Raw genomic sequence first — 27,773 nt, 5'->3', positions numbered from 1 at the left:
TGCAACAAGATATGCCCTTCCAGGGCCCCATTTATTAAGTGAGTACAAAAATAAGATCATTTAAGTGCAGAGGCACGGTCACTCGCTCCATGGTGAAAAGATCTCTTGGGTTAGCAGTAAACAGAGTTTACAAGGCTTTGTAAACAGACCTCTTTACAAGCAAGGAGCATACTGAAACATGACACACATTGGATTAAAAGTTCCCTGTTGCAGCAAAACTCCACACTTCTCATCTGGCGATTTCAGAACACTTCACAAAAGGTGAGAGCATCCTTTGCTTTGTTTTCAGAGAAGCACATGTGAAACAAATGAAACACAAGGAACTTGCACTGTAAACAGTTGCAAAAGCGCCACAGCATTTTCTAAGGATGATGGCTTACCCCTTGTTAGGTTTGTTTTGCAATGAAAAATAATCACCAAAGCTATTGTGCATTATGGAAGTTTTAAAAATAAAACTTTTTTTATATACAGCAACCTGTTGCATGGTTGAATAAAAAATTATTTTTTTTTGTTAATACAGTACATGGCATTTCTCCTCAATTGCACCAGAAGTGTAAATTTGGAAGCACTTTCAGTTTGCGTTATAGGCAAATAGGAAAGAAAAACAAGTCAGGCAGGCTTTCAATCTCCTTTCCATCTCTCTGCCCCCTGTTTTATCCCCACCCTTTCACATCTCTGAGTCCACATACATTCCATTGATCAGGTAATCCACTTGTGTGTAATCCTTCAACTTGTAGCTCTCATAGGCCTGCATAAGGAAAAGAACTATAACAGTTATGAAAAAAAATGTACCAACTAAAAGCACTGCAAGAAGCGAACTTTTATCCACTAAGTACTGAGTCAGGGGCTGGGCAGCAATGAGAAGATACTCATTGCCTGTGTCCTGAGTTTCTGCAAGGCCTGAAGCTGTTGTTTTGGGTGCATCTGCTGGAGCTGTGGTTGCTGAAAAAATGTGAGATGTTGACTTTATGCCATGCCCAGTCATAGTTTCTTCTGCAGAGGCAGTAGTTAAAACTGTGGCACCTCTCGTAGAGCCCAGAAGAGAAGTTGATTTACTCAAGGATGTTGTGGCTGTACTTGTTTCTGGCTCTAGATACAGTGATGTGATGGCAGTGGGTGGATTGGCAGAGCGTGAACTCTCCAAGGGGGTGAGTGCCGTGGCACGAGTGGAAGCAGTGGAAGATGTTCCTGTATCCTGCGAGATGAAAGTGGTCACTGTTGCGCTCAGTGTCTTTGGGCCAGCTCCAACAGTGGCAGGGCTACTAGAGTGGAGAGTGCTGGTGGTGGTTGTGGCTGGGTTAAACTGATCTGGTTGAGGCATTTGAGTACCTGCTTCAGAAATGACAGTGAGGGGAGGAGAAGTAGAAGTGGGAGACAATACTGAGGCAGAGCTACTACTACCTGATTTTTCGGCAGTGGTCACAAGGTCGATGACATGGCTGGAAGCAGAAGCAGGAATGTTACCAGAAGTGGGAGAAGAGGCAGTGGATGACATGGTTTCAGCAAGGAGACCAGAATCTCCATGTGTGTTTGAGGCTCTGGCAGTTGTTTCATAAGCTGTAGTGAGGACAGTTGCGTTTGCAATGTTTGTTGTTACAGCTGTGGCTGCGGTGGTGGTCGCTGCGGTGGTGGTCGCTGCGGTGGTGGTCGCTGCGGTGGTGGTCGCTGCGGTGGTGGTCGCTGCGGTGGTGGTCGCTGCGGTTGCAACTGGTTTTCTTGTATTTGTTGCTACATCTTCACTCCCATGGAAAAGCAAATGCCTCAAGTGAATCTTGTGAGTCTGAACAGTTGAGGAAAACAGGTTTTTCACGTTGTGTTGGTCAACCCGTGCATTCACCATCCTCTCCTTTTTCTGTGGATAGCTTTGGTGGTGAAACAGGACTGTTTCCATTTTCCCACTGACAATTTCTTCAAAAAGACAACACCAATGAGTTTCATAAGAATAAAACTCTCAAGCTCAAATCCAACCTCATACCCCCAACATGCAAACCAGAACACGTATTCTGCAGTACATGTAGTACAACTGGAATAAATCAGTTCTGAAGTCAACAAGAACATGAAAACTCAGACCCCGTCCCTTTGGGGTTTTTTTGGTTTTATTTTTTGTTTGGTTTTTTTTGCCACAGACCTCTGGCATTTGCCCAGGCAGGGAATTAATTCCACAAGAGAGGAGCAATGAAGTACAGAGCTGTAATGCAGAAGCACATTATCAACAGCAGCAGCATTACGAATGCCAGCTCCTGAGAAGACTCGTGCTTTCAAAGTTACACAGCATCGCCAAAGCATTCATGCTTAGATTCATAATTTTCATCTCTCAAAACTGAGCGGAAATTTCCACTTACACCTTCATACTTTGGGAGAATTTCCTTCACGACTAGTGATCTAGATTTATGGTGACATAAATCCGATTTGCTTATCAAAGGTCTGGTTGCTACATTGCAGAGAAACCACTGCCAACCCAAAAGAATCATGAACAAACTTTCTTTTTTTTTTTTTAAACTTGGGTACAGCAAACTCTTGAAATATACTGTAGAAGACTGATTCCCCAATTACCACCAAGCTCCATTTTGTTATTGTGTCACTTAATTAAAATTGAAGACCCTGGCACTGGCAAGTCATCATGAGCAATTGCTGCCAAGGCTGCTCTGATTATAGAAGCAGGCTAATGCCTCTGGCACAAAATCCTGACAATGTCAGAAAAAAAAACAATGCCAAGACATTCTTCTTTCTCTTAAAAAATATATTTATATGTTACACCTTTATTTTTCCCCAAAGGACAGTGTGTGGAGTGCAAATGGCTTGAATGAATGATGTCTTCAACATGGAGACAAACTGTTACTGAGCAACTCTTGCAGCTGTTACCCAAAGACATCATGCACATCTAAGTGCCAGAGCCCTTACCAGGCCAGTGAAACCGTCTTCCCAGTGAACTGACTTTACCTACAGAACCATCCCGCAGGAATTTCACAACCCACCTCCCCCACCTGGAAGCCAGTCAAGGACTAAACGTAGACACTGACAGCAAAAAGGACCAGGATCCTGGATTTAGCAGGAGCCTGAAGCACGGAGTTACCTCCAAGCAGATCTTTGATGTCTTGCGGTCCGGCATTCTGGCACACGCTCAGCTGGTGACACTGCAAGAGGAGGCAGCGATTCTGGTAGGGCACAGACCAGTTACAGTGATGGTAACCTGAAAACACCAGAGAAAATGGGTCACTACACACTGAACACACTGCTTCATGACTATAATTAAATAATTTTTTAAAAAAAGATAGCTGGAAGGTCTGGCCTTAAAAGGATTCTGACTCAGCCTTAGTGAAAATAACTGGAAAGCCAATGAAATCAATATAGCAGCTGCAGCCTGCCTAGCTGCTTGTCTTCTGGTACCAACATCTCCTAACAACAGCAATTCATTCACCCAGACAGGGACAAAAAGAGGGCACTACAGTTTGGACCCATCTAAATGCTAGCATTCATCTAGATGTCTTAATAATGGGGAAAAAAAGTGAGCCAAAACTGAAAAGACACCCATCTCATCACCCATGAGTTAGCACTGTTAACTCATCTCAGTGCTTTGAGTTACACAGAAATTCACCTTTCATTCGCTGAACAATGATATCGTTAGCCAGGGGACACATCAGAGAAATTGTCTTTTAGTAAGTCCAATTCCAACACAAGCTAAATAAACCCATCACAGCAGGAACTGTCTCTCCTGGCAGCCCTTTGAATTCACTAACTTCTTCCTGGGCCTGTGAGGGAAGGAATTAACCTCCTCTAACCAGCACTGAGGAGACATCTCAAACAGCGTGCCCAGTTTTGGGCTCCTCGGCATACAAGAGCAGTATTGACATTCTGGAGCAAGTCCAAGGGAGACTACTAGATGTCTGAGGGGCTGAAGCAGATGGTTTACAGGAAATCCCAACTCAGCTTCAAGGGAGAAAAAATAGTTTCCACCACGAGAGCACTCAAACATTGGGCTGGAGGCCAGAGAGATGGTATATACTCCATCAGGTTTGGAACAGACAGATCTAAGTCAGGTTTGGACCAGAGACCTTCAAAAGGTCCCTTTCTATCTAAATTATGCTATGATTTTATGTAGTATCACAGTAGCACACAATTAACCTCTGGGACACGTGCTGTAACAAAAAACCACAGAAGATAACACAGTGCTCAGTCTGGCATGAAGCAGATGTGTGCCCGGGTGACCACCCATCAGTGGATTAAAGGGAACTTAAGTGTACAGTGGGAGAAATTAATTTCTCTGTTTTGCTAGGCGTGTTAGAAAGGGCAAAGAACACGTCTATGTGGCACATACGGCTGTATTTAAAGCTCTTATCTACAAAGAGAGTTATACTCACTGAGGATTAATGCTATGGGAAGCTTGAACTTTTCATTAAAAAGCATTTACATTACCACAGTTATTAAAAGGGCTTGTGGAAGATTTATGAACCTGGAGAAATCCCTGTACCAACAACTGCAGTCTGCTGTGACAGCCCTAAAGAAACTAGCAAAGGTGGAATTTTACTGACTTGGATATAATGTTAAGAAAGTGACTGAAATAATTCAAAGTCTTTAAAAAAAATGGTACTTAAAAAGCAATAAAATAAAAAGCTTCAAAACAGTCACACAGAGCAGGAGAAACAGCAGCAGCCCTTCAAGAAATTAAAACCCGCTCCTCAGAAATGAGACCTGATTCCCAGTCCCACCTCCTGTCCCTTGCTCCACGAGCCATGCTGGTGGAGAAACGCAGACCATCTACTACTGTTAATTGTGCCATTTCTCACTTCTTGGGAAGGGAAAAACTCCCTGTGATGCAACTCCAGATTGAGACTCCAGCTGTGTCCACTGCAAGATACATGCCACCCAGTGGCTCCTTTTGCTCACTTCCAATTTAGGAGACAGGGGAAGGAGGAAAAAAAAAAATGGGAGGACAATAAAAGCTCTTCAGAGCTATTTTGAAAGGAAACCATCTAGGCAGACACCAAGGTCTTGCCTTACAAACTGGTTTATTTCCTCTTTAAGCCTGCTGTTACTGGAAAGAAATCACAGGTGCCCAAAGGCAAGCAGAAGCCAGGTAAGTTTTGTGGAAGCAGGAATATTTGCTCTTGCAGCTGTCGTATTTTCCCTTTATTTTCCCCAGAGCATGCACGATAGCCCAGAATTACAGCCAAGTGGCTCTGTTCTCAGAGCCAGACTGCTCAGATGGCCAAGACGTTCCCCGCCAGCCCTGGACTGGCCACCACAGAAGAAACTTAGGATAACTCTGAATATGGCTGGAGATACAAAAGGAAGAACATGACCTTATCTTACCTCCCACCACGGATTCACCATGCTCACCAGGGATGTGGGAATCCTGGAATGACAGACCTTTGCCAAGATGGGCCCTTCCTCCATCAAGTATATCACTTGCCCTAGCAGCATCTGGAGACTTGAACCCATTGCGTTAGACAACATAGAGAGGTTACAGCTACTACCCATGCTGTCAGCCCTAGAGAGCTGTGCTGCTTTTATTGGCATGTAATTGAAATGTCAAACCGCTTCACGATACTGGTACAATCATTTTGTGATATGTTAGTTTGCTAACTATGTATCCCGGCCTCTGGTGTGGGTATTCGAAGGCGATGCTGGAAGAGCTAGACCAGCAACCATTCCCTTTTCTGCAGGGCACATCTGAGATGTGAACGTAGTAGGAAAAGCGGTTATTTTTGTGATAGTTGCACTCCTTTTAGTGGTGTTATGTCAGCAAGGCTATAAATTACATCTATAGAAGAGAGCTTAACCAGCCAGGAATGTTATTTTTCCACTTCTCCAAGCAATGTAGCTATGAAGGCATCTCCCCATGCAACCTTGGCCTGCAACTTAACACTATAATAGCTGTAAAAATAACAGCCACTGCTCCTTTACTGACAGTTACATAGGTGTAACTGTTCTGACATCTAAGCCTCAGGCCTCATGTCTGTAATGAAAGAAAGCACAAAAATAAATACACTTGGGGAAGGTGGGAATGGAGAATAAGAGCAGTAAAGCTGATCTTAAAAACTGAAGCTCATCATAAAAAAAACCCCACAAAAAAACCCTGGACATTTCAGGTCTTTGTCTCTAAATGATCTCTCTGCACATGGCTAAACACTTATGTCAAGAGCTTGTATCTTCTCCATCTCCCTTCACACCAGGTAGTGCAATAGACTGGCCACCAAGTAACACACAGGAATTAAATTGCTTCAGTGGGTTTAACACAGAATGTAAAACCTGAAAAGGTTTATGCTTTTGAGTTTAGTTTTGTGTGGTTTCCTGAAGGTGGAATGAGTCACTTAATTCTAGAGGCTGAACCCCCTCTGCCCATCCAAGCTAACACTCAACTGGACTTCCTCTGCACAAAACACGTCAGGAGAGAGTAAGGTGAAGGGTAGACAGAAAGTGGCTGAAGTCAGCAACCAGGCAAAGCATGTACTCACATAATCTCCCAGCCCCGATCACAGACTAAGTAAATTCTTTATGTTCCTCCCCTGGAAGGGGCAGCTGATAGCACCTTTTCTACCCTTCTCAAGATACCAGGAGGTTAAGATGACACATGCAGTGTTTAGAGATTCTGAGGCAGAACAGACAAACATGCAGTACTACAGACCCTAAATGCTGGCACAGTCAGTGTGAGTGTGTCATCTCTCTAGGGTTTACCACCTTAAAAAGCAGAAGCAGAAGTCTTCACAGCTCTGGTGCCTGGGAGACAAACCCATTCATATTTTACCTCTTGAATAAAATGTTTGGTTTATAAAGGTGCTTTCTTTCCACTACAAAAGGATATCTCATGTTTAAATTAAAGGTTTGAAACCACTGGGCATTAAAAAAAGGCATCTTTGTGATGTTCCTATCAATGTGATTGTCAGACCTTCATCCGTCTGAGCCCAGGTCTCATCTTCACCACAACATCATCAGCTCTTCGTAGGTGCTACAGGCTTTCATGTGCAGCTAGATAACATAGGGTCCTTCATAAGGACAGCCTTGAAAGACTCATTTAGAAGTTTAACACTTTTTAAAGACATCTCAGAGGTAGACAGAAGACGACTCACCTCCCCAGACTTGTTTAACCCTGTGCTTGGTGTGCATGATACAACTGGTTTCTTCTAAGGCAGAAAAAGCCACACATAAATACCAGTGAGCAAAGACTGCTCACTCCAGTGCAGCTGTCTACAACAGCACTGTTCACTTGCGAACATCTGGCAGCATGGAATAGTCATTCTTCAAGTCAAATGACCTAACACTGTTTGCACGCTACCAGCACACATGCACGCTGTTTCTTACGGAAGCTAGAAGGGCCCTGGGAAATGGTTGTTCTGGATTCAATTTAACCAAAGCCGTCAGGAGTTATTTAGCACCACAGGACTGCGCAGAGAAGCCGTAACTGTAAATGCCTGTAAACAACTGGAATTAAGACAGACAGTTGTCAGGGGAGCAGAGGAGACCTTTAAGGAACAGAAAACCCAGCTGGAATTCCAGCCAAGGGACAGGAACCTCACCTGAAGCACCTGGGCTTTGACAGGCCTGCCTGCACTGCTTTTCGGTTGTAAGCCTGTTTATTTGCACTACACGGACTCCTCTCCCTTTCAGGACAAAAAACCTGTGTTCGCATATACAGAAGGAAATCAACAGGAAGAATACAATGGCAGTCCACATCTTCAGGGTTTGCCTTGCAAGGAGGCTTCTCTTCCCAGGAGCAATTCTTTCTTATATCACTTTCAGATCCACTGCAATATACCTATTAAAAAAAAGAAAAGAAAGAGAAAATGATCCATTTATATCCATTTAGAGTGTTCTACTAAACACAATCCTATCAGGAGGAATGGAAAAAAAAAAAACGTACAGACGGCAGGCAAGTATCATCACACACAAGCTACAGGCAATGAGACAGAGGCAGAAAGAGAAAAGACCATCCCCAAATTCATGGAGAGGCTCTTTCTTTGGAAACGGTACTTCACTCTTCTTCCTTCAGGCTCCAACGGAGAACAGCTGAAGTCAGAAGCTGTGAGTACAAAGCCAAACTGAAAGCACAGAAAGGCAGCACAGACATGATGCCTTTTGGCTTATTCTGGAACCCTTAGTGTTGTTCCCAGGTTCAGCAGAAGGGTTTGCACCAGCCTGAGCACACTGGTAATATGGGGAACTACAGTCCTTGCCCTGCCTTTACACCAAATCAGTCAAAACCAAGTATCAACCTTAGTTGATTCTTGCTTTGATTTTTTTGCTTATTGCCAAAAGCTAAAAGAAACTTTGATTGAAAACAAGCAAAAGCCAATATTTCAGGTCTTCCAAGACATTACACAGACACATCAGCTGTTACTGAAGAAGATTCACACCCACAGTAAGCCTTCATTTCCCCACACAAAACAATAAAACAGGCCATGTCTTCTCTTCATTACCAATGCACACACAAGACACTGTCCCAATGGATGGGCTCTCATCCTTGAAGTCACTGGAGCAGCCCCCGTTGCCTTCCAAGCAGCTCATCAGCTTCTACCTGGTCTTACCCTCTTGTTTCCAAGATTTCTAAAAACTTTATATGAGCTTCCAAACAGTTCAGCCTGAACCAGACCAATTGTAAGTCGCTTCCCTAAGTAGTTTTTAAGGGCAACACTCTTCCTCATCATTGAAACAAGCTTTAGCCCTCATCCTGCTGTTTTGAAGACAAAGGTCTTCAAATAGTGTTGAGGTTCAACTTTGCGTGACATCTCAGAGGTGTATGTGACGACTGCAGCTGAAGACGCCAAGGCAGTCCACAACACAGAATGAGCAGCATGTGTGAATGGTATAAATAGCACAGTGAGACACATCCAACAGTCATCAGCAACACGCGTAAGACCCTGATTTAGCCATCTATGCAAGAAGTTTCACTCTCAGCTCTCAACTTCAGTCCCAACCATGGCTGTGAATTTAAGAATCTGAGTAAAAGCCTTTTTTTCTCCAAGAAAGCCCAAAATAACATTTAATAGCTTTGACTCCCAGATTGCAACATTTTAATGCTTCATACCATGAAGCTTTTGTTTCCAAATTTTCCTCCTTACTCTACACCCTAAAACTCCAAACAGGGTAACAGAGTTTTAGCCTCAAAACCACCCTGCCTGTAAAAGGGTGAAATATAAACAGCTACCCCAAGCTTCACAGAGGACACACAACATACAGGTCCACATTGCACTATCAAAGATTTGAAGGTGGGAACAAAACCTGATACTAAAATGCAGTGCCTCAAGTTCAGCATCCCTTATCACTCCACAAGTTCCCTAAGGAACTCAAAGCTTCCTTCCTGCCCTTTTCCTTATTCTAGTAAAGAGTTATTTTGCCTGTTGAAAACAGATGGAGCATTTCTACGTCTTCTGCTCTCCCAGAGATCAGGGGAGCCCAAAAGGACTGGACAGTTGGGTACTTGCACCGCTGACCTTAGCTCATGCGCTCCTCTGCTGCTTTCTCCCTAGAGTAAGTGTGCACAGCACCAAGCTCGCTTTGCGCAAGCAGGTTTCTCACTGCAGCCAGAAGTTCATGCCTGGGTCATCCTGCTTGGCAGCTGGGAATATTTCTCAGTCTGACCTGACAATAGCAGTCTTGGCGGGGAAAGGCAGCTCTCCAGCCCCATCTAGTCCTGCGCACCGGAGACTGCGCCAGGTGTCCAGCCAGCACCAGCTCCTGGGGTCTTGCTCCTGCTTCGCACAGCGCATGCATGGCGCAGGCTGACCTTGCTCCTTCCTCCTCATCACTTGCTCTTCCAAGCGCACCTCCGCGGGAGTGGAAAGAATCAGTGCAGGAGGAGATGACCTGTGCGATATGCAATCGCAGCCCCCGCAACACGGTACACGGGCATCGGCTGCTCAGGAAAGCAGCCCCGCATTTTTGGCTGAGAATTGGCAATATGAATCGGTGTTATTCAGCCAAGATAACTTCAATACTTCTCCCACTGCTCTGAATTACAAGGCACTTCCAGAAGTTCGCCCTAGCTTTTAGTGCACTTCTGCTGTCACTCTTCACATATGCTGTAGTTTAATAGTTGGAAACTCCAGTTGACAAGACTGGGAGCAACGGGGAAAGCAAGGGAAGATGTGAAATACTCTGCCCACAAGAGATTTTCCTAAAGCAGACAGATACCAAAAGTTCGCTTTAAACTCCAAATCCTTCAACTTAAAGCAAGCAATTTGGTTTTCCCAGGAACACTATAGGTACTTCACCAAGACACTCAGAGCATCATTTGTCAACCTGCACTCCGACCAAGTGATGCAGAAATTAGTGCACTTTTGGTAAAATTCACAGCTCACAGGCAGAGATTCAGCAAGCAGTATCTGACCCATAGAAAAAAAAATAAAAATAAAAACTACATCATTAAGGTTAAATGTTACACTTTAAAGAGAGTCCAGCTTATGTTTGCTGTCCCTTTTCAAGGTAAAAGGCTCACAAGAAGCAATATTTTATAGCCTAAGAAGTGACCCTGAGAATGAATTGGCTGTGCAATAATGCATGCATTTACCATTTTAAAGAAAATAGTAAAGAATAACAGTAATGAATACAAAGACAGAGCACCCTCGTATTATAGTTTTTTTTTTTCCCTACCTTTACAAATACACTAACCAACCCTCAAAGAATAAACATCTTCCCCACATTTAGGAAACGCAGATAGAGCAGCATTATAGTTATACATTAATACTAGAATTATTAGAATTAAAATCTGTATTTTAGGACAAATAAAATAATCTTAATTAATCTCAGCTGATCCAAGAACTACGTACATTTGCAAGATCAAGTGCTGGCAACACTCAGTGCCTAGCAGTTGTTGCATTCACGCAGCTGTCTGTCTGCTGTGCACAGAGACACTTTGTACCCCCAACCACATTAACCCACCAGAAGTCCTTCCCATCACAGCTGACTTTGATCCCACTTGGCTGCAACAGCTCCAGAGTAAAGTAAAATCCCAGTAAATGCCTCTCACCTCTTTCAAAGCACCTGAAGCCTTTCTGGATTAGGCCAGCGCTGGTTTGGGCGGACACGCCGAGCTCAGACACAAGAGGCTGGTCTCTCCTTTCCCTCTCAGTAAACATGGTCTCCTCAGGGGCCAGCTGGTAATCCTTCCCCCAAGGCGCTCAGTACAAACTTACAAGCTTAAAATAATTTTAAATTTAAAATCCCTTTATGAATTGCAGAGTGAGTGTGTGAAGTGGACAAACACAAGACACAGACTGTAAGTACAGCAGACAAGCAAACAGTCAATTTCCAAGTCCAGTGAGGGGATAACCTGAGAAATCAGGGCAAATTTTACTCTTTGAGCACTACCTTCTCCTTCTGTAGAGCATCCTCAACGGAAATTAAAAGTCAAACCAAACCACAAAAGACAGCAACAAATAAAACCTGGGAAAGGACTACACTCTGAAAAGTAAAAAGTTTACTTTTACCATCTGCTGCGATAACTCCGCAGGGAGCAAGCATGCTGGAAAACCAAAATAACTTCGAGTCAACAACTGAATGACTGATGACTTTGCAATGTACACACACATCCAGAGGGCACTGCCTGCCGGGTTTCAGAACTGTTCCTCCCTTCTTGCTGATCTCCCTGTGCTCGAGCCAAGGAATTTGTGCCAAATAAATAAATAAATAAAAAAATCAAAGTATTATTTCAAATAACATTGATTGGGGTGATGTTGAAAGAGAAGAGTGAAGCTTTTGGAAGAGAAACCCCTTGCCTCCATGCCCTCCCAGCCAGCCTCAGTTGCTCCTGGTTAAGCAGCTGCAAGGTGCATGCAGTGTGACTGCACCAAGATAAAAGGAGAGATTTAGAAACAGACAAAAAAAATATGGAAAGAGGGAGTGTGTGTGTTAGGGATCACAGGTACAAAGTGAGCAAAGCAAATCATTTAGGGCAACACATGCTCCTTCGAGCTGTCATTGAAGAGCCAGCAGATGCTGCCCCAAAATTCACACTTACAAGCCTACATGGATTAGGCATGAAATAAGGTCAAACAGCTGCAAAATAATCTTCTACTCTCAGTAGAACAACAATGCAGACAGTGGTGCTACTCTCTCATCAAATTGAGAAGACATAAGGCCTGGTTTCAACTTGCAATTGCTGCTAAACACTTCATGTGTTGTCAGCCCTCAAAACAAGTGCTATATTTCACTCTTTAGAAAACCAGAATTAAACCAGATTTTGCTAAGGGGAAGACAAGCAGATCTCATTTTGCAAATCAAGGCTAGAACGAAGGAGGCAGGGAATCCGTGCTGCAATCTTGAGAAGCATTTGGCTTCCCAAGCTTATCTCCAAGGCTGAAGTTGCACATGTGGATAGGTCTGGAGACAGAAGGGGCAGCAGCAAGGCACATGAGGCTGACCCACCATCAGCCGAGCAGGACCAGTTGCAGTTATATCATTCTCTGAACAGCAGCTTTAGAGCCACTGAATTCCTTTGGCTCCCAAATAAAGTTAACGACAAGTTACAAAGCTGTTTCTACAAAACGTTATGTGCTATCAATAACGAAGGATGAACTGAAAAGAGGTTGTGAAGCAGAGAAGGATTAGAGATTACAGTGAGGAAACACATCTCTGGTCTGGACACAGTTCCTTTGACTTCCCAAGATGCCTGCACAGCATGAAGCACTCCTACTTCATGAGAAAACCCAGGATACAGTGGTCAAAGGTCCACTTGCTGCCCCAATAGAGGCTCACCATGCCCCCACCATGTCCAGTATTAATAAAATATCCTCTGAGAGAAGGACAAAGGTGGGACGTGCATAGTTCCATACTTTCCAAGGGAGTTTTGAAGGAAAAATATGCCAAGAAATCATGGAGTCTTATCTCAAAGATACATCAGCCAGGCTAGGATGGTGACCAGCAATCTGGATCTGATAAATACCTGGGGCTGACATGAGGCCAGCAGAGCATTCAAGGCTGATCTGCTGCAATTGTGGGATGCAAGTTACACACGCTCTGAAATGTGATTCAGAGAAGAAACGCTGCCAGCTCAGATCCAGAAGAACATCACTTATATTCCTTCTCCTACCACACAACTTCCTCAGAGCGTAACACTGCTCAGCTGGCCAAGTATTACGGAAGAGCTGGCACGTCCCTCCACATTAGCAGCCACACTCCTCACTGCAACAGGCGGAGCAGGGTACTGGATGGACATCAATTTGGTCTGCTGCTGCCTTTTCTGATGCTTCTCCTGATCCACGTCCATGAAAAAAGATTTTAAGAATCCTACAAAGCCAAGAAGTCCACGCATCCAGACTGCATCACACTGGAATTTGTTAAGAACAACAGGAAAGGTGACTGCAATGGCCACAGCAGCATCCACAAGCTCCAGGGAATGAGCCAAAAGATGCCAACAGCTGCAAACAAAGTCAAAAACACAGAGGCAGCATCCTTGCTCAGTGCACCCAACACTCATTCATGTTTGGCAAACTTAGATATGAATTATTAAGCCAGACAGCAAGGAATAATCCAATGTCACTGAGCAGACAGCCTCTGAGAAGGCTGCTGCATCCTCTGAAAGGCTGGTGTGGAAATGGTGCTTTTAAAAAGAAGTTTGCAGCTGCTAAAGTATTTCTCCAGCTGCCACACTTACTCCCTGCAAGAAAATCCATTCTTCTGCTCATAAATGGCCAAACATAACAGATCAGGACTTTCAAGATGCTCTGCATGAATAAAAGAAACACCTTAAAGTGTCTTTCAAAGAGGTGGAATGCCAAGTTTTGCTGAGAAACTCTTCAATCACACCTGGACTTGACTGACACATGTAGCTTTCTCAAGTATAAAGCACTTCATGCTCCATGCTGACACAGGCATGTTATACTACACAGGGCCAAGGTTGTGCAAAACTCACGAGGAACAGCATCTCTGCAGTGTCAGTGCCACCACGCTCCCACAAAAGGAATGGAAAGCCATTCCCATGCCAGAGGTGGATTAATTGCAGGCTCCGAATAGCAGACCTCATCCACACAGCTATAAAAGTGCTGTATCCTTCAGGTTCAAGATTTTCAGCAACTTGCTGGATCTTCCTTTCCTACCAGGAACCCAGGGAGGAAGGAGGTTTTAGTGGTTAGAGCCCATGTCTGACAGTGACGCAACCCGAGCTCAGGCTCCTTCCCCGCTTCCAGCATCCTGTGGAAGTGATGCAGGGCTACAGACTCACAATCTTTGGCACATTTAGCCACAGTGGGTTTTGTGGGTGGGTTTGGTTGGTTTTTGGTTGGTTTTTTTGGGGTTTTTTTTTTTGTTAGTTTTGTTATAAATGTTATCAGCTTTAGCCATCTCCATCTTTCTGCGCCTCAGTTACCCACCCACGTTCCTCTCTCAGGGCAAAAGGCAGACAGCTTATGCATTTGTCGCCCTACTGATGAGGGAAGTCCATGCTGCACCATTGCGGTTTCACGGCCATCACACTTTGCCTCTGAGAAAATAAATGTTAAAGCCTAAAACCCCAAAACCAGCATCACCCATCCATCATCCTTTCTCACTCATATTAGTACCACGTTCTGCAGTTCAGATGGTGAGAAGTATTACTCAGCGGGACACTTTTCCTGTGAAAAATGACCAGACAGCTATTTCGTTTATGAAAATGTGGCTTGTTTTGGAATATCTGCAACAATCCCATTTTAATATAAAGAAAAGTTAACTGCCAAAGGCTAACTGCATAAAGCTGTGACCAGACAATAAATCTGTCAATAAAAATACCTCCAAGCAATAAGAATGTGCACTATGGCTCAGCTGCAACCTTCCCCGGTCTGTTCCGCACCCGAAGCAGTGAGCAGATTTTCAGACATGCTGTTGTCTCTTGGGAAGAGGAGATCACATGCAGGGCACTTCGTACCATGTTTTTCCAATTAAACAGCTTTCAACAAGACCCTCAAAGGAACCATCCCAGTCGGCTCCCACATGAACTCTGCAGCCTTCGAGCTAATACAGAGCAAAGGAGATCAAGAAGGGTAAAAGTTAAGCTCAGGATTTTGGTTTCCCTAAGCGCCTGCAGAAGCGGGTACTCTGCAGCATGGGTGCTTCATGCTTGCTGAGAGATGGCATTAGAAGCTGCAGCCAGCACAGTGTACGTGCACAGGAATAAGCTGTGCCTGAGGTGCTATTAAATTCCAAACTGCCAAGTCTGGACCTAACAGACTTCAACAAGCAGCAACTTCAGCCTCACAAGCAAAACAACCTGAAGGCTCCAAGATCATAGGAGGTTTCTTCTTTTTAAGCTAACACATCTATTTAAAAAACAAAGGTAGCTTTATGTGGAAGGTCTGCCAGGAGACACAGCAAAAAGACATGCCAGATTATCACAATGCAATATGATACTGGGGAGGTTTTCACCATATATATGTTAGGAGAAACCAAAAGATTCTTCCCAAACTCTCCAAGCTAGGAAGGCATTTATAGCAATACCAAATGAAGGTTGCTGGCACATGTCTCCCTGCTTTGAGATTTTGACAGCTTGAAATATGTGGAAATCACAGGGCAGGGTGGGTGGGGAAGTTTAGCCAAGCCTATTTTTTTCCAAACTAAGAGAGAATCAAATGCAATAGCAGCTCTCCTCATCCTTGCTGGCCTTCCCTGTGGCAGATTCTTCACAGCCAGTAAGTCTAAGTCATGCACCAACCTGAATTTAAACCTATGGGTCATCAGAAACAGAGCAAAAACCTCTTTCCCTCTCCTTACTCACATGGATGTCCACAGCTGCCAAGGCAGCATCTGTAGAAGTCCTTCAGCCCAGCTCCTGGCTCTCATCTCCTATGTGGCAACAGGGCAGCACCTGTGCCCTCCTACCACGTTCTAGGTTCCCTCTTTTCAGTTTCAGAGGAACTCATTTAAGTTTTGAGTCCTGATACTAACTGATTAATAGGTCCAAGTAAAATAAGCTTGGTTTGAGCTCCTCAAAGCCTTTCCAATACAAGTGTCTTTTTTTAAAGAGCCCCTTATGCATGGAAGGGAGACTGCACAGGCAATGGCAGGTTCCTCTGAACCTGTTTGAGCTCAATATGGAAGGTTTGTTTGTCTCTGTCTGCTGCTGATGCTGCTAAAGAGGACCCCAAAACTATTCCATAGGGTTATGGAATACTACGGGCACCTACGGACAAGAAGCAGAACAGCTCACCAAGAGAAATTACAACTATCACAAACACCAGTTTAACTTATACCAAAGATAAATAAGTGAAAAACTGCACATTCTCCCATCATCTCTCTCGTGTTCTGTGTTTCACTGGACATATGGGCTCTGAATACAGACATTTTCTGAAGCACTCTTTGATGCCTCCATGCTTATCTCAGTCTTCAATTTTTGCTCAGCAGTAGAGCAACAGAATACAGAAAAAACAAATTTGAAACCTCTCTCTCAATTTTTAACACCTGAACTCAAAACAAAAGCAAGAGGTTATTCTTACTCCTCCAGAAGCTGTGACCTAAAAGCAGCAGCACAGATAGAACCCATTAGAAACTTCTGGCTACTGATTTTATGCCAAAGATACTCCGATCCTGTAATGAGGGCAATAGTGAACTAGAAAAGCCAAAATACCAACAAGATCAGCCCACTCTGGTCCAAAGATGAGCTCAGCATACACTAATTATCTAGGTCAAAAGACTGCCTGGGGGAGGTTGTCCAAGTACAGACAACAAAAACAAGGGTAAGGACAAACACATGAAAGCCACAATACAAGTAATAACTCTTACCGCTCACTTCAATACACTGAATGGCGTTTTGAAGACTTCAGCTTCAACGTAACCCTATACAAACCTGTCTGATATCATCAGATCGCAGCAGAACACCATTACAGGTCAGGAATCAACAGGTGGAACAGGCTGTGGCAGAACGAAATCAGACACAAAACAAAAGACATGCCGACAATTAAATAATTCACACTTGAATTAACATGCACATCCTGCCTACGAAACCACACTTTTTGCTCCAAATCCAGTTGGCTGCTAGAGTCTCTGCAAGCCTGGAATGAGAAAAGGCTATAAATGCAGAAGAGCAAACCCACCCTCATGCTCTCAGCTGCTCTTGCTCCTGTTAGAGACTGTTCAACTACTCAATCAGCATCTTCTCAGGACTTGAGGGAGAATGGTGCTTTGTGGAAGGCTGTGGCCACCTCAGTAAGAAGCTGGAAGAGCAACTTCCCAAGTTGTTTCTGGTAAATCTAATGCCAATGTTCACTTACAAAAGGCTAAAAATTAAAGAGGCAAAGAAAGTTAGCTCTCCTAGCCTTAAAGCATGGTTGGGCACAAAGTGCCCTGGCAAAGCAATGTGAAGGAACATTGCAACTGAGGACAGGTTTTCACCTTCTTTGTTAATAACTGGTGTGCATTCAGGCTTCACCAGCATGAAGCCATCAACTTTCAAACTTCAACAAACAAGAAAAAGAAAGAACATGTCCACTGGATGTTGGGCAAGAACCCTCAGCTCTTCCAGCTCTTCTCTGAAATTCCAACATTCACTTCTTTTTTTTTAAACAAACTCTGAAGCACCTCTTTAAAAGAGGTACTTTGGCCTTTCGCACAGAAATCTGTCTTTAGGTTTATAAGGCAAGAGCCAACAGAGCAAATCTCAATCTATCAAGGATTAAGTTTTACAAAACCTGTCACGGTACTAAAAATAATATGCATTTGCTTTTAATGGAGAAAGACTTGGCATGATCCACTTTATGGAAGAAGCAGTTCCAACCAGGACACTGTGACAGCACCTCTCCGAGACCAGAAGCTGCGACTGAGTTGTGTGTCTCGTTATCTAGCACGGTTAGCCTGCACCTAAAGCTAGCAATAAGCTTTAGATGTCATCAACGAAACATTTGCACAACCTGTTCTTGGCTACAGAACATTTATGTATTTAGCAAAAGCATGAGATAACCTGAAAACACAGCTCTAAGCCTGACAACATTGTATCAGACACCTTTTCATCATCAGGAAGTACATAAATTATTATCCTAATGTCAGTAACCACAAGGACTTTAGGAGGCAGAGTGAAGATAATATTCAGGTGAACCGCCATGGAGAAGGAGGGGTCTCCATCAGAAGCGGCCCTGCGCCAGGTCCAGGGTCCCAGTTCAGAGCAATGATGCCAGAGACACACTGGGAGCACGAGCTTCAACAGAGCAAGGAGACGCCATCTCCCTTACCTGCTGCCTCTCAAACAATGCAAGCACCCACAGGAGGGTGTAACAAAGCTATTGTAACAGCTCACACTTTAAACTCACCGATTTTCCCCGAGAGCTTGGCTATAACTGAACAGTCAAGTACCTCTAGCATTCAGTGGAAGGCTCTTCACGAGTTTCATTTGCAAGTGTGGAGAAATTAAAGGCTTCCTCTGCCCTATAAAGCAGTGCTTCTGCTTCCACCAGCTTCCCCAAAAAATCCAGCTTGTCTCAGCACTCAGCTTCTCGGGCATCTGAGCCGCTTTACAGGAGGGCAGCTCCACTTCAATTGCCTGAAATTGTATCAAGAGGTAAATCTGCCAAAGCAGATAACGAAGCAGGAAAAAGCGTCCTGCAGTGAGGATTAGATGTTCACAGCATGGGTCAGGGTTTTTTGGGGTTAGTTTTGGTTTTGAGGATTTTTTTTTCTTTATGACAGACATCTGAAGAGGAATTATGTGTTAAATCTTGCTTAGCACTGATAGGCCAAGATAGAAAACTCTCTCTTCCCGCATATTAACATCTACAACATCAATCTCTAACCACTTAACTGCACCATCTCAGTCTTTGCTTTTCAAAGGTGCTGCATATCTCCTTCACTTCCCTCCGGCAATAACTTTCCTCGAGATGAGAGAAAAATACTGAAATAAATTTGTATTTTATTTACAAATTCTCTCCAGACATCCTTTATGCAGATGAATGGCCATATGAAATCCAGCGTTACAGCTGTATGTTCATGGGATGGCATTCACTGCATCTTGCTCAGAGGCAGCTGTCAGTATGAATGCTTGAGCACGCTATGGGATATACCTAACCCATCACAATTTTGGAGCGTGTATGTTAACTCCAGAAGGAGCCTTTGCAGGTGTAATCTTACTGATTTCAATATGGATCTGCAAACAAATTCGTCACAAGACATGCAATAACCTAAGAGCTCATTTAGCAGAAGGGTTTGCAGTTTTCAGTCAACTCCCAGGGGACAGCTTGCCCACTCCACAGTTTGCATTACATCTGTTTCCACTTTCAGAGGGGTCAAAGATCAAGTGGAGAACATACCACCCAGAAAGATTGCTGATATTGCCAAAAACTGCAGGGGGGGAAAGCAACAAAATTCCACACCAGCATTTTCTGTTTACATCTTATTCTAAAACTCTCTTTCATCCATCTATTCCTTATAAGGATTGGTCAAAAAGCACCAGAAATTCACTTCTGTTACAGCTGTTTGTTTGCTGAATGGATTTCATTGCACCAACACATATCCAGCTTCTAGACATCACAAGACTTTCAAAGCCTAGAAATCCTCCCTCCCTTTGCAACAGACAGAAAAGCAAGAAATGGGAATCCGTGAATACACTGGATCCAGTCAAAAGCTGTTTGCTAAACAGAAAACAAATCCAGTTTCCATGCTTTTCATAGAATTATAAACTAGTTTGGATTGGAAGGGACCTTAAAGATCATCCAGTTCCAACCCCCCTGCCATGGGCAGGGACACCTTCCACTAGGCCAGGCCACTCAAAGCCCCATCCAACCTGGCCTTGAACACTTCCAGGGATGGGGCATCCACAGCTTTTCTGGGCAACCTGGTCCAGAGCATCACCACTCTCACAGTGAAGAATTTCGTCCTTATATCTAATCTAAACCTACCCTCTTCCAGTTTAAAGCCATTACCCCATGTCCTATCACTACACGCCCCATGTCAAAAGTCCCTCTCCAGCTTTCTCGTAGGTTCCCTCTAGGTAACGCACTGTCAGTAAGAACTTCCACCTTCAAGGGCATATGCTGCACCTCACTATCAGGTGAGAGGGGGTCTTCAATCATAGCACTTACGCTTCTTGTTCCTAAAGGAGCTCGGCATAACAGTACCATGTTGAGGCAACGCAGGAGCTGCTGCTCTTGCAAATGAAGACCATTTTCAGGCATGGAAAGCATCTGAGATTCATCAGCCTAAGCAAATATTGTAACAACACTACATCATCTGTATCACAAACCAAGGAAGATACTGTGGCAATCCCACAAAATCCTCCCTATAAAACGTAACGGAAAGATTAAATAGGCTTTGCGCATTTTGTAAAGGTTTAGATAATCAAGATTCATTAACAAAAAGGACTAATAATAAAACACTTGAGGAGGGAGTGTGTTTGCTCTTTTCAAAGCTGGTCTCAAGTTTTCACACTCAGACCAGCTGGTCATGCCTGCAGTTGCAGCACTTTCCATCATGCCCATGAATGAGATATTTTCCAAACAATTTTCTTCTTTTTAAATGAAACCTAGGTACAGAACGCTTTCTTTTAAAGTAGGGAAGCACATTGCTCCTTTTTTAAGCCTCATCAGGTCAAAGAGTGTCAGAAACCCACATTCAAATTCACAGAAGTTGCTGTGAAATCCTAGCGACAACATCATCTTTCCAGATCAGCTAGGATATGAAGAACTTTATAAAGAGGAAGAAATGATAACTTAAAACAAGTTAACAGCAGGAAAAAAACCTCTTGATGAGCACAGCTAAGAAAGGCAGCAAAAATGTTTCTAGCAATACTTACTAAGTGAACAATTAGACTAGCACTGATTGACTGCGGGTAGAGATCTAGGGAGTAAATCTGTTTGCTTGCACATGAGGAATTTCAACTTATCACTGGGCATTTCTCACCCATCCTTAGCCCCCAAGCCAATTTCCTGTTTATCTTATGGCAAAAAAATTAGAGAGCTTTTTTTCCCACCATGCTCTCCTTTTTTAATCAGATATGGGAACTTAAGTCCAGATGCTACTGCCAGCAGATAGACAGGCTGATGATGTAAAGTTTCATCAAAAGGATGATGATGTAAAGGAGCTTTGCTGACACAAATACACCAGCCCAGTCTTTGTAACATGGGGTCAGTCCATAGGGGCATTAGTTTGAAAGAGCAGAGCGTAGGTAAGGTAGAACAACCCTCCCTTAACTCACAGAGTGGAAAAATAGATGTGAGAAGACTCAGCCATTTGCGTATAGCTATAGGGTGAACTGGTCAGGGCTGGAAATGAAAATTGAGCCTCTTGAAATCCAGCTTAGTGCATGAGCTACAAACCAGCCTACTTTTCCTATGAAAACAGATATTGAGTAAGAGTGTCATTAAGAGTGTTTCAGGAACATCCAGAAATAGCTGCTGTGGGGTCTGTCTTTTCTGAAGGAGAGGGGGAACAGAAACATAACATAAATCACATACAAAACATAAATCACACACAACTAAAAAATAGTCAATAGTAAGATTCAGGGGATGATGTACATTGAGAAATAAGGAAGTGAAGAGGTAGCAAAAATGCATGAAGTAGCCTCCTCTCCAATTAATGGCTTGCTTAATGTTAAATGGATCCCTAGTATTTTCCTTCAATCAATTTGCATTCATGACACTTCTACCTTTATTCTCTGTTCTTCAATTTATTCCCAGTTCATAAACAGGGATGAATTTTGCCCTCATCCATCTGCACATGCTCAGTTCCTGCTGACTTCTACAAAATTTCCCTCTACCAATGGATTTGTTTCACAACAGTTTCAAATCTGTCCAGAGGGAGCAAAAGAAAAAAAAAATAATGATTTTGAGTATAGAAACTTACCAGGCAAACATTTGTAACTGTTTTCTTGGTGTAAGGACTTATTGTGCCTTTAGGGGAAGCAAAAGCCAATAAAAGCCTGGACACAGTAGGACTACAGCCGAAAGCATAGGGGAAAAAAAAAAAGTGTAAAATATTATTGTATGCAACCAGAGAGCCACTTCTTTGAGATTGTCAAAGCATTTTGACAAAGAGATGGAGAGTGGAAAGGTTTAGCCTGCTTTTTAACACAGAGAAGCCAAAGAAAGATAGAGAGAGAAGACGACTTAACAAAAGAACATGCTTAATCCTATTAAAATTAATGAGATTTCATCTTGGTCTCCACGCACAAGTTGCATTGGGAGTTTAACTTAAGTGGATTTAAACCCAGATTTAGTTAAAGTGCTGCAAAGTCTTCCCAAGCCAACAAATATAAATCCAATGCAAACACACATGCAAAATTCAATGTAAATTTCATCAGGTAACTTTTTTTCCCCCTCCTTTATTTTCTTTTAAAGAAAACAAACCTAAACCCATTGCACCTTCTCTATCTGACGTACGTGCTCGAGTGTTTTGCTGAACTATTGCATAACCAGGTTTCCAAGCCCAACACCAAGTCAGCTGGAGCTCAGGGAAGGCAATCTCAATGCCCTCCCAGACCACCAGCAGCAAAGAGGGTCATCCTTGGCAGAAGCAGCAATGGTTGTGAAGAGGACTTGTTGAATGCCTCAATAAATTAAAAAAAAAGGCCCTTGTACAGACAACCTCCCCTTTTCTCTCGGTGTATTTAGGGAACAGTGGAGGTAGCTATAGGGGCTTGGACACTCCATATCCACGTCTGCAGAGCACAATTTAGTTGTTCTCTAGGCGACACAGCTCAACTGAGACTCCCCAAGCAGAGGTGACAGGAGCTGTGGCGACGTACAGAGACAATCTGGGCATGCAACTGCAACCCACAGTGATCGCACAGACATGGCTTCCTGCTCAAACAGAGGACCCAGCTGGTTCCTCAAGGAGACGCAAGATGTACAGACAGACTGTGGATCCTGCCACATGCACTGGAGGATGGTTCAGCTGGCTGCAAGCAAACAAGTACCCATATCCCTGGCCCTCTGCGCTCCGTTCCTTTCTTCATACCACACTGCCCTACAAGAAAAAACAAACAAACAAGCACCCAATGTGCTTTCCAAATGGTTGGCTAGTTATCATGTGAACTCGGAGGAAGTGACATGATGGAAAATCCAGGCTCACATGCTGCCGTTCCAGAGACCTTGCGTTCTGCAAAGTGCATTTGAAGACTAGCTCCCCCACCACGACACGGCCATCAGGGACTGCGTTTCAGTCCTGTCCTGTCCTGTCCAATGACAATGCACAGCACCAACTCAGTGTCGGTGCAGTAGCACCCTAACCTCTCAGCACTGAAACCCAAGATCTGATCCTTGAGGCCAAGCCCCCAACGACAAGGAAAAACAAAGCCAGCAAAGGCAACGGAAGACTGCCAGAAGTTTTGGCACCTACACTGATCAACATTCAGAATTGCCCAGAGGAAACCTCATTTCAGTGATAAACTGACAGCACAACAGCAAGCAGCTAAGTGTTTCCACTAAGCATTAAAATCCACTTCCGCAGTTTTTGCCACCTGCTTTTGTTGGAAGTTTGTATAGAACAGAAAGCAACAATTAAAGGGCAAGGATAAATCTAAACCAGACATTAGCAGTGCCTGAACATGCTCTTACGTGGGGTCCAGCGATGAGAGCAGAAACAGGTCAGAGTAGATGGGTCCGAGCACGGCTGTTCAGCACATGCATGCAGACAATGTAGGAGATCTCCACATGGAGACAAGAGCTGTGAGGAAATGCACGCGCATGACACCCAGCCATCCACGCGACTGCTCTGAGCCATAAGCCTAGCAACACTCAGAACACACACCTCAGCCAGGACGAAGCATGGGGAGACAGCAGCAGCACTGTACACTAAAAGCTTCACAGAGGAAAGTTTTAGCCATGCCTTTAAAAAAAAAAAAAGAAAAGAAAAGGAAAAACAGAAAGAGGCAAGACACTCCATCCAAACAAATCAATTCTTCATAGTTTCTTCAAGCTAAGTTTTGGACATTTCCAGCATGCACTGCTTTAAACAAACATCTCCATTCCTTAATGTCCCTGTGACATTTCCCCTTGAAAATTCAGTCAGTCACATACAACTGAAAAAGTCAGCTACTACGTTTAAAAGTAGCTACATTACCTAACCTTGTAACCCAGGGCATGCAGCCAGACATTCTAAACACATTATCAGGCCTTCAGCATGGATGTTTTTCATCACTGAAGCTTGAAATTTTGCTTGCAAATTACTCCCATCGCCTTTGAAAAGTCTGTGCCAGGAGACTTCCCTTAGAAGGCAGAGGATGCAGGTTGCACGGATGTGCCAATTAGAATTTCAATAGCAGACAACCAGATGCAAAGTCTGTGTTCTGGCAGATGGGTTTATAAATCCAGCAGGGAATTCACAATTAAAACACGAAATAAAGATGTCTGCACCAACATGTTAAGAGGCATGTAGTCTGGAATTTCCCCAGAAAAGTACTAAAACAATACATATGTGTATATATACTTTATACAGATATATACATACATCTATATAAACTAGAACCAAGCAGCACAAGCAGCAAACATGCACAGGGAGTGCATTAATCTACTACAGACGTGAAAGCTAATAAAAATTGACAGATTCCTTCTAAAATATTCATAACCAGGTAATGGACTGTATTAGCATATAGAGTAGCGGATGAGTACGGTAGGCAAGTAAGATTAATACAGAAACGCATGCACTTTTGAGAGAGAGACCCTGCATCAACATGCATCTTACAGCCCAGTTTTCAAAGCTACTGAGCAGTCACAGATCCTCTGAGGTCTAAAGAGTACAAAATGCTCACCATTAGTGGGTTTACCTCACACAGCAAGGCTGCGACTTAGCTCGAGGCGGGGAGGATTGGTATTTCCACGGGTTTGTTCCTCCAGCAAGCAGTCAGTCAACTCACTTTATCAGGAAACAGGAGCGCTGTCGCAAAACCAGGCCTGGCAGGGATTCAGTCAGCTAACGTGTAGCACAGCAAGGCATCGCACTTGACAGGATCCTGAGCGAGGACTTTTCTTTGCCAATCCTGGAAGACAAAGTTTGGGAAACAGCAGAGGGCAAAGTTAAGGGATTCACCGAAGCCACCAGAATAAGACCCACTGTGACAGGACATCCCTGCAGGACACCGTATTTGAGGGCCCTGCCAAAGACCAGCATTTATTCTTCCCACCATTTACTGGATCCCAGCCGAGACCTGGCTGACATGGCCCAGGGTACGGTTAGACCCACCCAAAACCTCTCCTTCAGGCACGAGAAGATGAAAAATACTTCACTACGATACCACACACCTACAAAGGCAATCTCAGTCGTATGCGCTCGACATAATTTATTCAGACCCAAGGTATTTTCACCCGTTCGTGACACAACGCGCAAGGGTGATCCGCCACAGACACCACGCTTTTCAGGGGCCCACAGGGCCTAAAAAAGTGACATTTCAGGCCGCGACTTACTTGCTGAGTCAATCAGCTCCCTTCCCCGCAAGGACACGGAGCTTCCTCCGCTCCCGCGCCCCCAAACCCAGAATCACCTCCGAGCACGGACACGCGTGGCATCGCAACGGACGAGCGGAAAGCCACCGCTCCCGCGATCGCTCAGCGGCGGGTTTATCTGCAACTTCTGTGGCACATTTAACGGGAACGGCTGCCGACACCCCCGCTCCCCCGGCAGGCCGCGGCCACCCGTCCCCGTCCCGCAGCCGTTCAAACCGACGCCCGCGCCCCCGGAGGGCCCCGGCACCGCCGCTCCCGCTCTCCCTCCCGCCCCCGCAGGCCCAGGCCGAGCCCCCGCCCAGCCCGCACTCACGACGCGGCGGAGGCCCGGCCCCCGGGGCAGCGCAGCCCTTACCCCGGCGGAGGCGGCCGCACGCCCGGCGCGGCCCCCGCGGGGACGGTGAAGGAGAGGCGCCCCCGCCGCCCAGCGCCCCGCCACATGCCACGACCGCGCCCCGCCCGGGAAACGCCCCCCGCCGCCTCTCATTGGTCAGTCCGCGCATCGCCCCGCCCCGGCCGCACCCCTGCCCTCCCGCCCCGCCCCCTTCGCCACCGGGGGCGGAACTTTGCACCCCGGAAACACCGAGGCGCGGGGGGGCAGGGGGCGGCTACCTGTCTGCGGAAGTGACGTTGCTGCGGGGCGGAAGTGGCGAGGGGGTACCGGCAGCGGTGCGCGTTGTTTGGCCGAGGGCAGTGCTGTAACCGGTGCCCCTGCCCCTGCCCCGAGGGAGCTGAGTGGCAGCGCTGACCGTGCTGTCGTTTCTCTGTAGCTGCAGCAGCCAAGCCGGTTGCTGTTACTACGTGTGAATTGCCCTAAGTGTGCACCACAGCAATTTCGTGTCTGTTTTAGAGCTCGGTCTGGGATACATCAGTGGGGAGCTATAGGCCAGCGAGGAATTTTCCCTCTCTTCCCGAACTTTTTTAATGCGAACTCCAGCATCCATCACCTGCGTGTGCTGGCGTAGCTGCAGGCGTGTCTTTGTGGCGAAGCTCAGTTTAAGACAGACGCCTCTTGCCCGTGCTTTAGGCAAGCAAATGTCACAGGATTTTTTGCAATCAGTTGAGATTAGTTGAGTCCAAACTTTCATAATTGCCACCAAGGAGGAAAAAATATAAAAACGTATACACTAACAGCTTCTTGCTACCCTGAACTATGCAAACAACAGATTCTCCACCATAATCCAGGTATAACTTCTCTCATATAATCCTTAAACTGCGCAAGTCTGCTTTGCTAGACGTGACAGTCCACTTGCAACAGCATTGTTTAAGTAGAGAATGCTGCTAAATTAAACATTGAATCAAACAGCAGAAATCAGCTCCTTGGTGATTGTTTTGCTATTTTTAGAGCTGCTTCCTGTGTCAAAATGGGGGGCACGTGAGTAGCCCACAGCTGCTTGGGGCAAACCTGAACAGCAGTGGAGCTCTGAAGCTTTTGTATGCCACGTTACGTACGTGTATGTACAGGCAGATATATAATATACAGGTCTGAGCTGGATTCTGAGGCATGGAGCCATCTCCATGGAACGGCAGAAGGTGCAGGACTTCCTTAAAGCCATGAATCCCCATTTTAGAGCAAGCACACTCTCTCCTGATTCAGCTCCTTTGCATTATTTCCAGATAGCCTGAAACAGAGTAATCAAAAAAAGGTGCAGAAAATAGCATTGTGCACACAGAGGTGCAGCCTATGTTGTGAGGTGCTTTACACTGTGCTTATGGCTTTGAGCAGGTGAAGAAGGAGCCCTTGCTGCCTCAAATTTTGTGAGGATTTCAACAGCTACTGCTAATCTGGCCATAGAGTAAAGTGATGATGAAATCATTCATGCATCCCAATGTAATTTAAGAACACACAAATTTTCTTTTTGAAACCAGCAATGAGGAGGAGGAGTTGATACTCTGGTCCATCAGTTAATTAAAAGTAGACAACATGCAGAGCTGGCCAGTACTCCACAATAAGGACTCAATTTAAAGCATGTCCATCTATATATTGTATAGAACCCTCATTCCATCATTCATGTAGGATACTGACATCTACTGAAATATTCCCTCCCCTCCTTTCCAGAGAAGCAGGTAGGGAGCAGGCAGCTCTGCAGTTTAAGAGAATCAGAAAAGACAATTGAAGAGGGGAGGAGGACTGTCTACTGTAGAACAGATTATCTGGCAGGAACCAAGCACAACGATGGAGGAAATAATGTGAAGATGTTGAGCAAAGCAGGAGGGCACATGGCCCTTAGGGTTAATGTGGTAAGGAACGAACACATTTCTGGAGAAAACAATCTCAGGAGGAAAGAAAATGAGCATGGAGAAGCCCAGATGCGGAATAAGAAAATACAGGCAGTGAAAAAAAAGCTGTGATCACATAAACAAAGAGAAGGGGACGTCATGAATGTGCCATTGCTCACCTCCCTCCCTATGATGCACAGGGAATGTCAGTCGGTCAGGCTGTTTCCTTTG

At 44.7% G+C, this 27,773-nt stretch overlaps 1 protein-coding gene across 14 annotated transcripts; it reads right to left on the bottom strand.

Moving 5' to 3' along the window:
• C5H11orf24 (chromosome 5 C11orf24 homolog) lies at positions 1-25,774 on the bottom strand. Of its 14 annotated transcripts, XM_086748246.1 has the most exons (7): positions 25,636-25,768; positions 24,632-24,859; positions 23,632-23,709; positions 23,439-23,547; positions 7,515-7,753; positions 3,074-3,190; positions 1-1,908 (listed from the first exon to the last, which is right to left on the bottom strand). In XM_086748246.1, exons 5-7 carry the CDS (start codon positions 7,669-7,671, stop codon positions 668-670), a joined length of 1,515 nt encoding a protein of 504 aa, XP_086604372.1. In that variant the 5' UTR covers positions 7,672-7,753; positions 23,439-23,547; positions 23,632-23,709; positions 24,632-24,859; positions 25,636-25,768; the 3' UTR covers positions 1-667. The 14 variants fall into 14 exon arrangements, with proteins under 14 accessions (XP_086604372.1, XP_086604373.1, XP_086604370.1 ...); XM_086748247.1 differs by lacking the exon at positions 23,439-23,547; XM_086748244.1 differs by lacking the exons at positions 23,439-23,547; positions 23,632-23,709 and adding an exon at positions 21,530-21,670.
• Between the last annotated feature and the right edge of the window lie 1,999 nt (positions 25,775-27,773).

This window comes from Chlamydotis macqueenii, chromosome 5 (assembly GCF_036417535.1).
Source record: "Chlamydotis macqueenii isolate bChlMac1 chromosome 5, bChlMac1.mat, whole genome shotgun sequence".
In the NCBI taxonomy this organism is placed as follows: Eukaryota; Metazoa; Chordata; class Aves; order Otidiformes; family Otididae; genus Chlamydotis; species Chlamydotis macqueenii.
Note: the sequence above shows the minus strand (reverse complement) of the source record. Positions and strands in the feature narration are given on the sequence as shown.